The sequence below is a fragment of the Poecilia reticulata genome, chromosome 11 (genome assembly GCF_904066995.2).
Source record: "Poecilia reticulata chromosome 11, P_reticulata-male-v2, whole genome shotgun sequence".
Taxonomy (NCBI): domain Eukaryota; kingdom Metazoa; phylum Chordata; class Actinopteri; order Cyprinodontiformes; family Poeciliidae; genus Poecilia; species Poecilia reticulata.
This window is the reverse complement of record NC_088840.1, coordinates 17600156-17616729: the sequence shown is the minus strand read 5'-3', so window position 1 is coordinate 17616729 and position 16574 is coordinate 17600156. Positions and strand designations below refer to the sequence as shown.

At 34.6% G+C, this 16574-nt stretch overlaps 1 protein-coding gene across 3 annotated transcripts; it reads right to left on the bottom strand.

Moving 5' to 3' along the window:
* Positions 1-392: 392 nt before the first annotated feature.
* Positions 393-13144, bottom strand: LOC145553603 (uncharacterized). 3 transcript variants are annotated; one of them, XR_014089656.1, is made up of 4 exons: positions 12303-13144; positions 1287-6719; positions 1150-1217; positions 393-741 (listed from the first exon to the last, which is right to left on the bottom strand). XR_014089656.1 is itself a non-coding variant. In XM_081612274.1 (2 exons), the coding sequence occupies exons 1-2, from the start codon at positions 12448-12450 to the stop codon at positions 5245-5247; spliced, it is 1623 nt and encodes a 540-aa protein (XP_081468400.1). In that variant the 5' UTR covers positions 12451-13144; the 3' UTR covers positions 393-5244. The 3 variants fall into 3 exon arrangements, 1 of the variants encoding a protein (XP_081468400.1); XR_014089655.1 differs by having other exon boundaries at positions 393-1217; XM_081612274.1 differs by having other exon boundaries at positions 393-6719.
* Between the last annotated feature and the right edge of the window lie 3430 nt (positions 13145-16574).

Here is a 16574-nt window from a genome sequence, read left to right as displayed (position 1 = left end):
TGATCACACGCACAAAAAAAGAAATAAGTGAATGAAACTCTCAGTATGTTGTTACTTTACCAGATTGAATAAGTTAAATTCTGCTAAGATTCTCATCAAGCACTTTTCACCAGGAAGAGGCAAATGCAGGCGGAGAAAAGATAAAACTGAGATTGTTTGGGTTTTTTCATCAACTGCCTCTTGTTTACATGCATAAGATCCTGCTAATAAGGTTTGTTTCTAAAGTGTTTCGGTCAAAACAGGTGTAACCCACAAGAAGGGTTACTTTAAATACCTTTTAATAGTAGATGGCAATACCAACACTACAAAAGTATAAGTAAGTTGGGCCTGATCAGGAGATTCTAAATTCGGGGGAGCCTAGGTGTGAACAACACAGGAGAGCACACAATGTATATAAAAAAGTAGAATTTAATTTTAAAAAAGTAGAATTTAATATAAACATTTGTGGATCCACATTGTACAAATAAACAAAAAATTGCACGCTTTAAAAAAAAATTTAAATAAAAAAATAACCCAGTCTTTTATGTGTCTGTCAAATGTTCTTTCAAAGTTTGTTTAGTCTTTCCAATATGTCTGTGAAATATTTTTTTTATGTTTCACGGCTGGTGACCAGTCGGGTCACTGTCTACCAGTTCACTTGGTCCTCTGGGCTGGGGCTCGCCATCCAAGTTCTTGTAAGGTTGATCTTGATGTCTCTGGCGCAATGTTTCAAAAGTGCACCATAAGAAAAAAAAACCTGACCTGGAAGAAGGTCACAGTAAAGCATCTTAAAACTCAGGATGCTAATATCAACAAAGCAATTCAACAATTCAAATTTCAATCTAAAAGTGCCAAAGTACATCTATAACATTAAATCTATATTCAAAATGTGGATTAGAAACCCCCATTAGCTCTGACCTACAGAGAACAGAAAGTTCCTAAGTAATAAGAACACATCACAGCACCATCACATTAACAACGTTGAAATATTAAAACATGTACTAATAGAAGAAGTAAATTTACATGGAAAAAATACAACATACACAATAATAATGATATAAAATTTATAATACACTTTTATTTTTTATTAAATTTGAACAGTTATTAGGTATTTTAGCCAATTTTTTGTGAATTTACTGGGCCAACGGCTGAGCGCGTGCGATTACTCACCGATGCTTCAATGCTATATAACTACCAGGGATTTTTCCGGACGTCAGCTGTTAGAAGCTTTTGGAGATCTAATTAAAAAAAACAGATTCACTATTTTGAATTATGAATTCTGAGATACTAATTTAACATTGTCTTACCAATTTCCAGGATTCTTCGTAGAATTTAACAGAATCTTACAGGGGATTCACGGAACAACCGTCAGCTCTCACGGGAGTTAGACGCGAAGCTGAATCTCAGAGCAGCAGTTAAAAGGGCGGAACAATCAACCTGATTGGCTGAAGTGAAATCAGACGGTGCCAGTTATTGGTTGTTTAAAATGTCACTAAAAGCAATCATTAAAGGGATATTTCACAGGTTTAAAAGATTTTTAGCACTTTTTTATCAATATTTAAGAACATATTTACAAACATTATTATTTTTTTTAACTTAAATACTTTTTAATCTCGTTGTGGAATGAGATATTAAATCAACATCTATTCATTTTACTTGTGTTTTTAACACTGGGTTACACTGGTCTTTAATAGAGTGGTGGTAATATTTTAAATTGTATAAAAATATAATTTGAGGGACAAATTGCTTTGCACGTTTGTAGAGCTGTAATTAGACCTTCTCTGACTGGGTTTCTGCCAAAATGTTTATATTTTGTTGGCACTGATTATGCAGAGTAAATATAAATATTTCTGACCCTGAGAGATAATGAGTTTTCCAAAGCAGCTGTCATAGAACGTCAAAGAACATTACCTCATATTTGTACACATTGCATTGCTTTTTTAATTTCAAGAAGCATTTGTTTACATTTCCAAAACACTATGTCTATATTAATGTCCGTCTGAAACCGTTGCGTTTTGTGCAAAGAGTGTAAGCACTGAAAGGAAATATTGCTGTACATCACAGACGGCTGATGATGCAGATGTTTTTCTGAACAGCAGCTAATAATTCAGTGCTACTTCAGAGATCTGATGTTGGTGCAATCTTAGATATTTGTTTTCCTGTAATTCTGGTCATTTTTATATTAAAATGTCTTCTGGGGGACTTTTTCCAGGGACTGACTTGGGTTATGTAATAAATGGTAAACACAAGCTGTCCAAGAAATTATTAAAGTAAAAGTAAAACACCATATAAAGAGAAAATCTGCTTGGTTTTTCAGTAACAAATCATTACGTTTTATTTCATTTAAAAATTATGTCATCAAACAAACAAAACTATAAACTTATGAACAAATTCTGACATTTTAAAGACTAATATGAAAGTAACATAATTACAATTTTAAGAACAAGAAAGACATTTAGATCAAATGTTTTATGGTTAAAATGTATAAAACCAATATTTACAGTCAGCGCTTGATCTCCAAATACAACAGGCAATGAAAATTAGTACAAGGTTTGTGTATAGATAAAAAGTCTCGTTTTAGCATAAACTCAATGTGTCATTTTGGTAAAAACATGTTTATTCTTCTGATAGAGATTTTTTGGTATTATCATTTTGTTGTTACTTTAGTTCATATTCAGTCTAATGTTAGTCAGTTTTAAGTGTTCTCTTCTTTAGTGTGTGTATGAACTGACCTGGAGGTCACAACTGCCTGTTCATCTTCATGTGAAACAGTTTGACCGAGATTTGAACCGGGCTCAGACCGTAGATCAGAGATCACATCTGGAACTGGGTTGCTAGTTGTTTAGGTAAATTGTTTTACGACCTTTGCTGTGTTTAGGTAAAATGTTTTACGACCTCTGCTGTCTATCTTGCCTATCCTCCCTCTTTGAAGTTTGATAATAAAAGACAAGCTGTACCCAAAGATCTTCAGAACGCTCTGTGAACAGTTGGAGCAGTTGACAGAGTCTTCTTCTTTTGCAAAAGCTTGGTCATAAAATTCATATACGTTGTCTGTGGTTCTTTTATGTAGGTTCTAGGAAAATACCTATCATCTTCATTCAGTGAAGTAACTCAAAGTGTGTAGTAAGTAGCCAGAAATATTTAAGAAAGAGTAACAGTATTCATAATATTACTCAGGTAACAAAAAAAATTCTCTGTAGTATTTTTTTTCAACTAAATGTAACTGAGCAAATGTAATAGTCACAGCCTAAAAACATAACATCTTTTTATAGTCATAATAGAAGACAGCTGCAGCTGTAAAGAAAAAAATACAACAAAGACAAAAGACACCAAATTATTGAAGACAATAATAATCAACCATGCATTCTTACATTTTCCATAAACTTATTAATTCACAAAACTTTTACATAGGGAGAGTTAAAGTGGTTAATATAATCTGAAACAAATAACAGCATCATTTACAAGGTCATTTTGTTTTGAAGAGAAACCTTAGAGATTTTTGTTGTATGTAGATTTCATTTCATTTATTTATTTATTTCGAACAGACATTAAAAACAGTCAAAAAAAGAACAAGAAAACAAAATAGAATGAGACAAACTTAAGAAATAAAATATAAAACAAATTATTTTGCCCATGTGACATGCAATTTTATATTTTCTGTTCGAAAAGGAGCAGGTAGAAGATACATCTTATAATATCCTGCCCCTTTCATACTTGTCAATGTATTATCAATTAACTTTCAGAACATCAACAAGAGACAACTTGTTTCCATTTTTCATTATGTTTAACTATGTACAATTATTTTAAGTACTATTTATATAATCATTTACATTATAAACTATTAAACATGTTATGTAGCATATTTTGAAATGAGTTCTGCTTTAATCGATTTTTTAAATTGGTTTACATTTGTAATTTTTTAAATCTCATCATTCAATCCATTCCAAACATTTACTCCACACACAGATAAACAAAAACTCTTCCTGGTTGTTCTGTTGTTTTTTAAAATACCCTTCACCTCTTAAATCATAACCACCCTCTCTGTCACCAAACATTTCCTGTATATTGTGTGGAAGTTTTTGATTTCGGACCTTAAACATGAATTGTGTAGTTTTAAATTTGACCAGGTCCCAGAATTTCAGTGTATTTGATTTGATAAATAACTGGTTTGTGTGTTCCCAGTATCCCACTTTATGTAGTATACGGATTGATTTTTTTTGTAAGACGTATAATGGCTATAAATTTGTTTTGTATGTATTCCCCCAAACGTCCACACAATATGTTAACTGTGGCACAATGAGTGTATTATATAGAATAAACAAAGAGTTATAGTCCAGGACGAAACTAATTTTTCTTAGAACAGCTACACTTTTGGCTATTTTAGATTTTACTAGGCTGATCTGTGGTTTCCAGTTGAATTTATCGTCTAACATGACACCCAAGAATTTTCCTTCATGTACTTGTTCTAAATAAACACTTTCAATTGATATTTTAATTTGATTATTTTCCTGTTTTTTATTGTTTCCGAATATCATGAATTTAGTCTTATCTAAATTTACAGCTACTTTATTATTTTTGAGCCAGTGCTGTAATTTTTCCATTTCTGTGTTGACCACTTCTGAAAGTTGTTGAATGTTTTCTCCAGCACAGAAGATACTGATGTCGTCTGCAAATATAATGTATTTTATAAGGTGTGATATGTTGATATATCTGAGAATGCACAATTAGTGCATAACAGCACATTGTATTTTTTATTATAAGTGTATTGAGGTCAATAACACCCACCCACTCTTTCTCTATACAGGATAGAATAATACAAATCAATCCCTCAAGTCCAATCTTGTGAGAATGTTCTGGAAGGGAGTCCATGTCCGGTCAAACTCTGTTAGTGCATGAAATAGTCAGTGGGCTCCAAAGCCACTCCAGCTATCAGCATCAGTAATGGCTCTCCTCAGGGCTGTGTGCTGAGCCCTCTGCTCTTCACATTGTACAGAAACAGAATGTTAATACAGTAACAGAGTTTATCAGTATTGTTTTTTGATACAGAAAATGCCAGGAAAAAAAAAACCCAAGCATCTCTGAAGAAAAATGTGTCGTGTTTGCACATCTCCAAAAATCCAAATGTGAAGATACAAATGATCAGATTTAACAAATACAACAACTTTCAGCTTTATAGACATGAAACCCCTGCAGTCTTTCATTCTAGTGTTAAACCAGATCAACTGAATAGTGAACTTCAACAGAGGACATGTATGGAAAATACTTCTATGGCTTTTCACCTGTGTGATGCCTCATGTGGTGAGTTAAACTAACTTTGTGACAAAAACTTTTTCCACAGCTCCCACATGAAAACGGCTTTTCACCAGTGTGAATCATCATGTGCAGAGTTAAATTCTGTTTTCGATAAAAACTTTTTCCACAGCTCCCACAAGAAAACGGCTTTTCACCAGTGTGAATCATCATGTGCTGAGTTAAATTCTGTTTTCGATAAAAACTTTTTCCACAGCTCCCACAAGAAAACGGCTTTTCACCAGTGTGAATCATCATGTGCTGAGTTAAATTCTGTTTTCGATAAAAACTTTTTCCACAGCTCCCACAAGAAAACGGCTTTTCACCAGTGTGAATCATCATGTGCAGAGTTAAATTCTGTTTTCCCCTAAAACTTTTTCCACAGCTTCCACACGAAAATGGCTTTTCACCAGTGTGAATCATCAAGTGATGAGTTAAACTAACGTTGTTACAAAAACTTTTTCCACAACTCACACATGAAAACGGTTTTTCACTAGTGTGAATCATCATGTGCTGAGTTAATTCCCGTTTTCCCCTAAAACTTTTTCCACAGCTTACACACGAAAATGGCTTTTCACCAGTGTGAATCATCATGTGCTGAGTTAAATGCATTTTTTGAATAAAACTTTTTCCACAACTCCCACATGAAAACGGATTTTCACCAGTGTGAATCATCATGTGCTGAGTTAAATTCTCTTTTCGACTAAAACTATTTCCACAGCTCCCACATGAAAACGGCTTTTCACCAGTGTGAATCATCATGTGCCGAGTTAAACTCTGTTTTCGACTAAAACTATTTCCACAGCTCACACATGAAAACGGATTTTCACCAGTGTGAATCATCATGTGCAGAGTTAAATTCTCTTTTCGACTAAAACTATTTCCACAGCTCCCACATGAAAACGGCTTTTCACCAGTGTGAATCATCATGTGTCTAGTTAAATTCTCTTTTCGACTAAAACTATTTCCACAGCTCCCACATGAAAACGGCTTTTCACCAGTGTGAATCATCATGTGCCGAGTTAAATACTTTTTTTGACTAAAACTTTTTCCACAGCTCACACATGAAAACAGGTTTTGAAACGTATGAGTTCTCATGTGAGCATCAAAAACTGATTTTAAAGTGAAACACTTTTTACAGATGACACATGAGAAAGGTTTTCTTCTTTCCTGATTTTGCTTCTCAGCTTCAGCAGCTTCCTTTAAGAGGACTTGGTTCCTGTTTGGTTCTGATTCAGTTTGGTGTGTTTGCTCATCAACAGGAACCAACATGCAGGTATACGTCTCCTGTTTTAGTTCAATCTGTTCTTCACCCTGACTGCAGTAAACTTCTTTCTCTTCCACTTTTATCTGATGATCTTCTTTCTCTTCCTGGTCTTGTTTTCCCTGCAGAGGTTCTAACTCCTCCTGGTCCAGAGTGGATCTTCTCTCTTGGTTACACTGCAGGGAACCTGGAGAAGAAAACAGAGAAAAAGAGTTATTGTTAACTTTATTGAAGTAAGTAGGAGAAATCTTTCATCGTTTAAAACAGAAATCAACAAAAAAACACTTGAAAATTCAAAAGAGTAGACAGAGATGCAGATCAGTCGTCACATCCAGCTGACATTTGGAGAATTCTCAAATAAACTGATTTAAAAAATATTTTTATCACACAATTAATTGTAGTAGGATTATTGTTGATATTTAACAGTAAATAGCATTATGTCAAGATGTCATTTATATTACTCTGAATTATATAAAAAATAAATTTTAGTCCACTTTATATCTTTGGGGTTTCACTTACAAAAATGAGTTTATTTCTAGGTTAATAGTTTAGTTTTTGTTCCTTTGTTATTTATTTTTCTAAGTTAAACAGGAAGAACTGTGGGTCCATTTTCCGTCAGTATAGGTACTGGTATCGGACCAGCATGCACTGGATTGGGCCTGTAGGTTTTGACCAGAGCAGCAGAGGAAACAATGAAAAGTAGTGATGAGATGAAGCTTCATGAAGCCCTGAGGAACTCCATCCAATCACTGGACTCATGAGCCGATGCACCGCGGTGCTTCAAATGCTCCACTGTGACATCAAGTAGACAATATATGTGAAATAGGCAAAACAACATGAAGCCTTACAATGAATAAACAAGTAAAAAATGTTTGTGATTCTGATACATAAATTCTGATTAATCTGGTTGTATGAAACAATGGCTGGATCAAAAAGAAAACGGGAAAAACAGGAGAGAGGGTTGTGATTGGCTTGTTATTCGCTATGTCAACAGAGACAACAATTTATGACAAAACAATAAAAACTAACTGCTCGGGTTTGGGTGAGTTCTTCATTTTTCGTGCTTCATAAAAATGATCCTGGATTATTCGACACACCACTAATGAAAAGTTTGACCTTTTTTATTTGCTTGTCAAACAAAAAACAGCAGGCGCAAATCGTGACACCGCACCTACTGTGGCACTGGAAGTGACACCTACTGTGGCACTCACGGCTGCCACTGTTTTCGGAGCTAGCTGTCAGTGTTGCCACTGACTTCGGCTGACTTCGACACCTCATACTGGCACTTCCGCTGACACCTGCCATTATGCGTCACAAGTGCCACTGTTTTCGGGGCTGGCTGTCAGTGTTGCCACTGATTTCTACAGATTTCTACAAACTTCAGCACCTTTCAAGGGTTGCCACGACCTCATACTGGCACCACTTACGCCTCACGGACCGCTCCCCTATTGTCGCTGACGAGATTTAGAGTGGCCATCTTAGAGCGGTCGACCGCTCCACTCAACGATATACGTTTGGCAGGCACAATGACGTATTTGCGCATTTAATCTTTCATAACACGCTGTTTTGTTACTAGAAACCTTATACAAACAGCTACATTTATAAACAATTGTATTTTTAAAGTATTTTTAATTGTATAGTTCAGCATATTTAAATATGCTTAGTGGGGAAAACAATAGAATAGGAATAGAATATTCTTTGGTGACATCTTCAGTGTCAGATTTACTATGAATGAATTTATAATTCAAAAAAACACCGGTGGATGTGGCACAAAGTATTGCATTTCCTGTTAAGTGTTGTGTTCCCTCAAAAAAGCAAATACGTCCTGGTCTATTTTGGATACAGTCTCAAATTTCAGCTTCCAATAAAGAGCCTCAGTGAAAACATGTTGACATCTGCCGTAAGGTGCCACTTGTGCCACCTTACTCTGAGGTTAGGTGGCACACTTACTTCTATCTGTTTGAACTAAAGTTATTCATATGCTACATTCTATCCGAGACAGATAGAATGAGGTCACAACAGCCCGTGGCACCCATGGCCACCAGCTGTTGTGCCACCTTACCTGGTGCCGCCTTACTACCGGATAAAGTGGCACAAGTAAGGTGGCACAAGTGGCCATGGGTGCCACGGGCTGCTGTGACCTCATTCTGTCTGTTTCAGACAGAATGTAGCATATGAATAACTTTAGTTCAAACGAATATTAATAAAATATATCTTAATTAAAACATAATTCTCATACATATTTAAATATACAGCCGGTGTTCCGACTTAGCAGAGAAAGACAACACCTGCACTGAATGCATGTCAGATGGGACCTCTTCTGCAACAGCTGATAATAGCTACCACTAGGTGCCACTACGACTGACACTAGGTGGCCATGGTAAGTCAGTGCTGACAAGCTCCTGTCAGTTCCGGATTATAATTATTTTCATACAATTACCTTAATATAATGCTATTGATTATAAAACCGGGTAAGTTCACTAATATTGACTTATTAGTTAATATTAGTGACAGTGGCAACATGAGATATTGACAATTCCAGAGTGACATTATGTTCGGCATGGTTCCATGACAGCTCACAGGATGTCATAAGTTCCCAAAAAAGTAATAGACCAGGCAGCCACTATAACTTTAAGAGTTTTTTTAAGATAACATGTTTTCCAAAAACTTTGCATTATCATAATTTTCCAAAATTGCCTGTTAACCAGTTATTATTTAATAAATTTAATATCTGCTATTTTTCACTAATTGTGAAGTTCATTCCAGATTTGTGCACCATAAATGAAGGTTGCTTCTCCATGTTTGTTTCTGGTTCTGGACATTGTCTTTAAAGTTTTCTTATTCAAAGATGAGACAATGAATAAAATCTGAACTACAAAATGCATTTCAATAGCATTTCAAGGCAGCAGCAGGACTTTCACTTTAAAGTTAAACCACCATAAATTTTTTACACTGAAGTAAAACAAAACAAAGTATGTACACCTCAAGAACTTTGACAAAAGGGGGAATCCTAAGCAGCATTAAGAACAAGATTGTTACATATTTTTGGAAATAAAAATTACTTTGGTTATACTTAAGATACAAATGCTTTTTTAAATGAAAATTGTGCTGTTTACATATTTTATTTGGTAGATATGTTTCAATAAGTTTAAACATGCAAAGTATATGCATAGTAATTGATTTGTCAATATTTATTGGCCATTATATGTAAATACTTTAAATAGCAATAACATATCATTTAAGTTTTCAATGGTCAAGAACTAAAATCTTTGTGTATTATAAAATCCCTCTTTGAAATCATTTGAAGTCTTCTGTAAAATTCATGCTTAGTCAACATGTGAATTTACTACATCAGGATCAAATAACATATTATTCCTCCATGAGAAATTATAATATTTCATTACGTAAAAAAGAAAATTTTTCAAACTTTATTAATTTCTACAATATACGTTTTACACAACTACTACGTATTTTCCATCTTGGCCAAAAGCCTATCTGGCAACCCAACGGGGTTCCTAGGTTCCACTGTAGTAGTGACACTTAGTGGTAGATTCAATTACTTTGGCCATCTTCCTTCAATTAAATTAAGTCAAAAATATTCAAGGTGTTAAACGGATAATTAACCAATACAATTACCATTGAAAAAAAATATTATAAACAAGCAATATAACTAACACGTTTTCCAAAAACTGGCATTGCCATCCCCCAAAACATCGATCGGCACCAGTTGTGACAGCTCTGAAACATTCTGGACACCTAACGGCAGCTCTAGTGGAAGCCAGACTCAGCTGCTGCAAAGGTGCCGAAACCAATGGCATCCCTGATACCTGTTGTGTATTCGATTAATTCAAAGACGAAAGGAGTCGGCTGGATTATTCAGATGAACTTTTGTGAATAAATAGGATGAACAAATCATACATAATGATATACGAAAAAGTGTAGGAATTCAGCTAACATAAGTCTTTCTGCAGAAAAAAAAATATATATTTTTTTTCTTCGTCTGTCTTCAAGTTCTTCTTCTACTAGTTATAAAGTATTAGGGGATGTGTAGTCCATATCCCGAAGTCATTGACAACGCTGACAGCTAGCCCCGAAACAGTGGCAGTTGTATCGCCTAATGACAAGAGGTGGTGAGGTATTTCCGTTTGAATTTATGCCACATAGATTGGTTCCTGGTCCTGCTTGCTCCTATTGTTCTTGGCCAAAGCTGCAAGACTTGTACCATGAAAAAGACGCAAAACTTAAAATATCTGTGAGCTACTGGTACAACAATCGAGTTTTGTGGTGTGCCGTTGTGCCCAGTAATTAGCCGGTACCATCCAGTGCTTAGTTTTTTCATTTCCTGCTGATATCAAGGCGACAGCGGAATGTAGCCAAAACTTAGCTACTACAGCTAACACATGGTTTGTAGCTGCCTGCTATTTTAAATCTTGAGGATGTTGAAGCTCCAGCTTCAGAAATGGGAAGACGGAGGTTAAAAGGAAGCTGTACGTGCTTCGTTCACTGCAATAATTTGTTGGAGGAAAATAATGCCGGAGGAAATCCACTGCTATGGGAACAGGCTGAGAACAGAGGCAGCGATTCGGAACAAGTTTGCGTTTGTGTTATACAGAGTATGAAATTATTTTTAGGCAACTCCTTAGTTTTTGTTTATATGACAATTATATAAAAATACATTTAACATGCAGTCGGAGCGACGAGACCCTCAAATACCGAGCAGGTAATTTAAGAACAGCCGAGAGCAGCAACGCTTCAGCCCGATCCGAACCACACAAGTTGTCAGTCAGATTAAGGTCCAAAACCTTCGCTTTACAGCCGTTAAGTGGCACCGACCCACATAACAACCCCACAGAACAAATGGTACAAATCACGTATTTCCCGAAAATATGACATCTACCTTTGCTCTTTCATAATTATAATCCACGTTAGAGTGAATTTTTCCACTTGGCTGCTATAATCTGTTCTTGCGTTACACAACGTAATTTCTCTTTTTTTCACTCTGAGATTCTGCTTAGAAAGAGGTTATGAAGTTACATCCTCCCACTGCTTTTGTTTTTAAAATGGTAATTTAGGTTTGCCTCGACTTTTATAAACTAATGCCTCTTATATGCATTATTTTTTGTATTACTGTTGGTGCAAATATTAGGCGAACACTGTGCTTTGCTGCTAGTAGTTAAATTAATTTCAGCTGCACACTTTCAAAGAGTATTCAGATTTTAACATGCATTTTCTAAGTAGTAAATATTTAAGTTCACTCTTTACTGAGTAACTTCAGTGTTTTTACACCTCTGAAACATTTTTGCAGTTTGTGATACCAGAACTATTTCACTTAAACATTAAATTTTCTGAGATATTGTCAATTTATCTTCAAGCAAAACTCTCAAAAAGAGCTGAGGATTTATTAGTTTTGATTACGTTGTGCAGCTAAATATGGACGCTTATTAGTTTGTTTTTAATTTTTTCAGGTTTGCATCGTAATACATTTTACAGCTACCACACTGCTATTAATATTTTATATTGCTTGCTTTACTAACCTTGCGCTGCATTGGTCACATTTTTCCTGTTTTCTGAAGTAAGTCTCAGTAGTTAAAGGAGAGGCCTAAAAAGGTCATTTTCTCTCTACATAAAAATGCCATTGTCACAGCGTAATTGTGACGTCTGCGTTCATTTACTGTTAACAAAATATTTATACGGGAAAGAAAAGAACATAATGATCCTCATACAGAAAGGTCCAGACATTAACCTTCGTCCAAACGCTGCTGTTTCCTACCTAATCGGTGTAAGATTATCGGGGGGGTCCGGGAGAAATCCAGCAGTCTGCGCTGATCATCCATCTCTTCCTCTGACTTGACGATTATTTCTTTAATCTCTGAATGTTGCTTCAGCAGCAGATAGTTTTCAAAGAAACACTCAAACATTCAACACAACAGACCACATGCAGTCCTTAGTCGTCGTCTTCTTCTTCCTCTTCTTCTATGGCGGTTGACAAACAACTTTTAGGCGCATTACCGCCACCTTCCAGGTTTGAGTATGGATCAGATGCTTATAATCTTCCCATAATACCCGTTCTCCTTGTTATATTCATGCTTGATAAAGACCAGACGTTGAGTAATGCTCAGATACTTTTATTGAAGCATCTTTTCTAAGGTCTGCTCACAGGTGTGTCACACAAGACTCTCTGCTTCTATTGTTCTATTCTCTACATTTATACATTCACATGAGCTCATGCTCGCCACCTAGTGGACATAAACAATTCATTCAATCATGACACTCCTAAAATAAATAAAAATACTACAAAAAAACTACATACTCTGACGATCTCTGAAACAACTCTCTAATATCTAGCGTATTTTTATTCCTACTTAACTCTCTGAGTAATACCTCTCTTTCCCGTACATATTTGTTGCATTCTAGGAAGATCGCAGCTGCAGGTGGTGGTGAACTTTTACATTTTTTTCTCATTTGTCATTGTCAGGATTTATAGTTACACTGGGTTTCAAAGAATAATGTCTTTTTAAATGATCACACGCACAAAAAAATAAATAAATAAGTGAATAAAATTCTCAGTATGTTGTTACTTTACCAGATTGAATAAGTTAAATTCTGCTAAGATTCTCGTCAAGCACTTTTCACCAGGAAGAGGCAAATGCAGGCGGAAAAAGATAAAACTGAGATTGTTTGGGTTTTTTCATCAACTGCCTCTAATATCCTGCTAATAAGGTTTGTTTCTAAAGTGTTTCGGTCAAAACAGGTGTAACCCACAAGAAGGGTTACTTTAAATACCTTTTAATAGTAGATGGCAATACCAACACTACAAAAGTATAAGTAAGTTGGGCCTGATCAGGAGATTCTAAATTCGGGGGAGTCTAGGTGTTTATATACATATTTTTTTATGTATATAAAAAAAATAGAATTTAATTTTAAAAAAGTAGAATTTAATATAAACAGCATTTGTGGATCTACATTTTACAAATAAACAAAAAATTGCACGCTTTAAAAAAAATTTAAATAAAAAATAACCCAGTCTTTTATGTGTCTGTCAAATGTTCTTTCAAAGTTTGTTTAGTCTTTCCAATATGTCTGTGAAATATTTTTTTTATGTTTCACGGCTGGTGACCAGTCGGGTCACTGTCTACCAGTTCACTTGGTCCTCTGGGCTGGGGCTCGCCATCCAAGTTCTTGTAAGGTTGATCTTGATGTATCTGGCGCAATGTTTCAAAAGTGCACCATAAGAAAAAAAACCTGACCTGGAAGAAGGTCACAGTAAAGCATCTTAAAACTCAGGATGCTAATATCAACAAAGCAATTCAACAATTCAAATTTCAATCTAAAAGTGCCAAAGTACATCTATAACATTAAATCTATATTCAAAATGTGGATTAGAAACCCGCATTAGCTCGACCTACAGAGAACAGAAAGTTCCTAAGTAATAAGAACACATCACAGCACCATCACATTAACAACGTTGAAATATTAAAACATGTACTAATAGAAGAAGTAAATTTACATGGAAAAATACAACATACACAATAATAATGATATAAAATTTATAATACACTTTTATTTTTTATTAAATTTGAACAGTTATTAGGTATTTTAGCCAATTTTTTGTGAATTTACTGGGCCAACGGCTGAGCGCGTGCGATTACTCACCGATGCTTCAATGCTATATAACTACCAGGATTTTTCCGGACGTCAGCTGTTAGAAGCTTTTGGAGATCTAATTAAAAAAACAGATTCACTATTTTGAATTATGAATCTGAGATACTAATTTAACATTGTCTACCAATTTCCAGGATCTTCGTAGAATTTAACAGAATCTTACAGGGGATTCACGGAACAACCGTCAGCTCTCACGGGAGTTAGACGGGAAGCTAAATCTCAGAGCTGCAGTTAAAAGGGCGGAACAATCAACCTGATTGGCTGAAGTGAAATCAGACGGTGCCAGTTATGGTTGTTTAAAATGTCACTAAAAGCAATCATTAAAGGGATATTCACAGGTTTAAAATATTTTTAGCACTTTTTTTTTATCAATATTTAAGAACATATTTACAAACATTATTATTTTTTTAACTTAAATACTTTTAATCTCGTTGTGGAATGAGATATTAAATCAACATCTATTCATTTACTTGTGTTTTTAACACTGGGTTTCACTGGTCTTTAATAGAGTGGTGGTAATATTTTAAATTGTATAAAAATATAATTTGAGGGAGAAAATTGCTTTGCACGTTTGTAGAGCTGTAATTAGACCTTCTCTGACTGGGTTTCTGCCAAATGTTTATATTTTGTTGGCACTGATTATGCAGAGTAAATATAAATATTTCTGACCCTGAGAGATAATAATGAGTTTTCCAAAGCAGCTGTCATAGAACGTCAAAGAACATTAGCTCATATTTGTACACATTGCATTGCTTTTTTAATTTCAAGAAGCATTTGTTTACATTTCCAAAACACTATGTTATATTAATGTCCGTCTGAAACCGTTGCGTTTTGTGCAAAGAGTGTAAGCACTGAAAGGAAATATTGCTGTACATCACAGACGGCTGATGATGCAGATGTTTTTCTGAACAGCAGCTAATAATTCAGTGCTACGTCAGAGATCTGATGTTGGTGCAATCTTAGATATTTGTTTTCCTGTAATTCTGGTCATTTTTATATTAAAATGTCTTCTGGGGACTTTTTCCAGGGACTGACTTGGGTTATGTATTAAATGGTAAACACAAGCTGTCCAAGAAATTATTAAAGTAAGAGTAAAACACTATATAAAGAGAAATCTGCTTGGTTTTTCAGTAACAAATCATTACGTTTTATTTCATTTAAAAATTATGTCATCAAACAAACAAAACTATAAACTTATGAACAAATTCTGACATTTTAAAGACTAATATGAAAGTAACATAATTACAATTTTAAGAATAAGAAAGACTTTTAGATCAAATGTTTTATGGTTAAAATGTATAAAACCAATATTTACAGTCAGCGCTTGATCTCCAAATACAACAGGCAATGAAAATTAGTACAAGGTTTGTGTATAGATAAAAAGTCTCGTTTTAGCATAAACTCAATGTGTCATTTTGGTAAAAACATGTTTATTCCTCTGATAGAGACTTTTTTGGTATTATCATTTGTTGTTACTTTAGTTCATATTCAGTCTAATGTTAGTCAGTGTAAAGTGTTCTCTTCTTTAGTGTGTGTATTAACTGACCTGGAGGTCACAACTGCCTGTTCATCTTCATGTGAAACAGTTTGACCGAGATTTGAACCGGGCTCAGACCGTAGATCAGATATCACATCTGGAACTGGGTTGCTAGTTGTTTGGGTAAAATGTTTTACGACCTCTGCTGTTTTTCTCTGCTGTCTATCTTGCCTATTCCCTCTTTGAAGTTTGATAATAAAAGACAAGCTGTACCCAAAGATCTTCAGAACGCTCTGTGAACAGTTGGAGCAGTTGACAGAGTTTTCTCCTTTTGCAACAGCTTCGTCATAAAATTCATATACGTTGTCTGTGGTTCTTTTATGTAGGTTCTAGAAAAATACCTATCATCTTCATTTAGTGAAGTAACTCAAAGTGTGTAGTAAGTAGCCAGAAATATTTAAGAAAGAGTAACAGTATTCATAATATTACTCAGGTAAAAAAAAAAAATTCTCTGTAGTATTTTTTTTCAACTAAATGTAACTGAGCAAATGTAATAGTCACAGCCTAAAACATAACATCTTTTATAGTCATAATAGAAGACAGCTGCAGCTGTAAAGAAAAAAATACAACAAAGACAAAAGACACCAAATTATTGAAGACAATAATAATCAACCATGCATTCTTACATTTTCCATAAACTATATTAATTCACAAAACTTTTACATAGGGAGAGTTTAAAGTGGTTAATATAATCTGAAACAATAACAGCATCATTTACAAGGTCATTTTGTTTTGAAGAGAAACCTTAGAGATTTTGTTGTATGTGATTTCATTTCATTTATTTATTTATTTCGAACAGACATTAAAAACAGTCAAAAAAAGAACAGAAAACAAAATAGAAGA

What these genes read in the sequence shown, in the direction of transcription:
- LOC145553603 (XM_081612274.1), bottom strand. Translation starts at nt 12,450, where the DNA reads ATGTTTGAGTGTTTCTTTGAAAACTATCTGCTGCTGAAGCAACATTCA. An exon ending in GATAATCTTACACCGATTAG is followed by an intron (nt 6,720 to 12,302) that starts GTAGGAAACAGC and finishes TTTCTTCTCCAG; the next exon opens with GTTCCCTGCAGTGTAACCAA.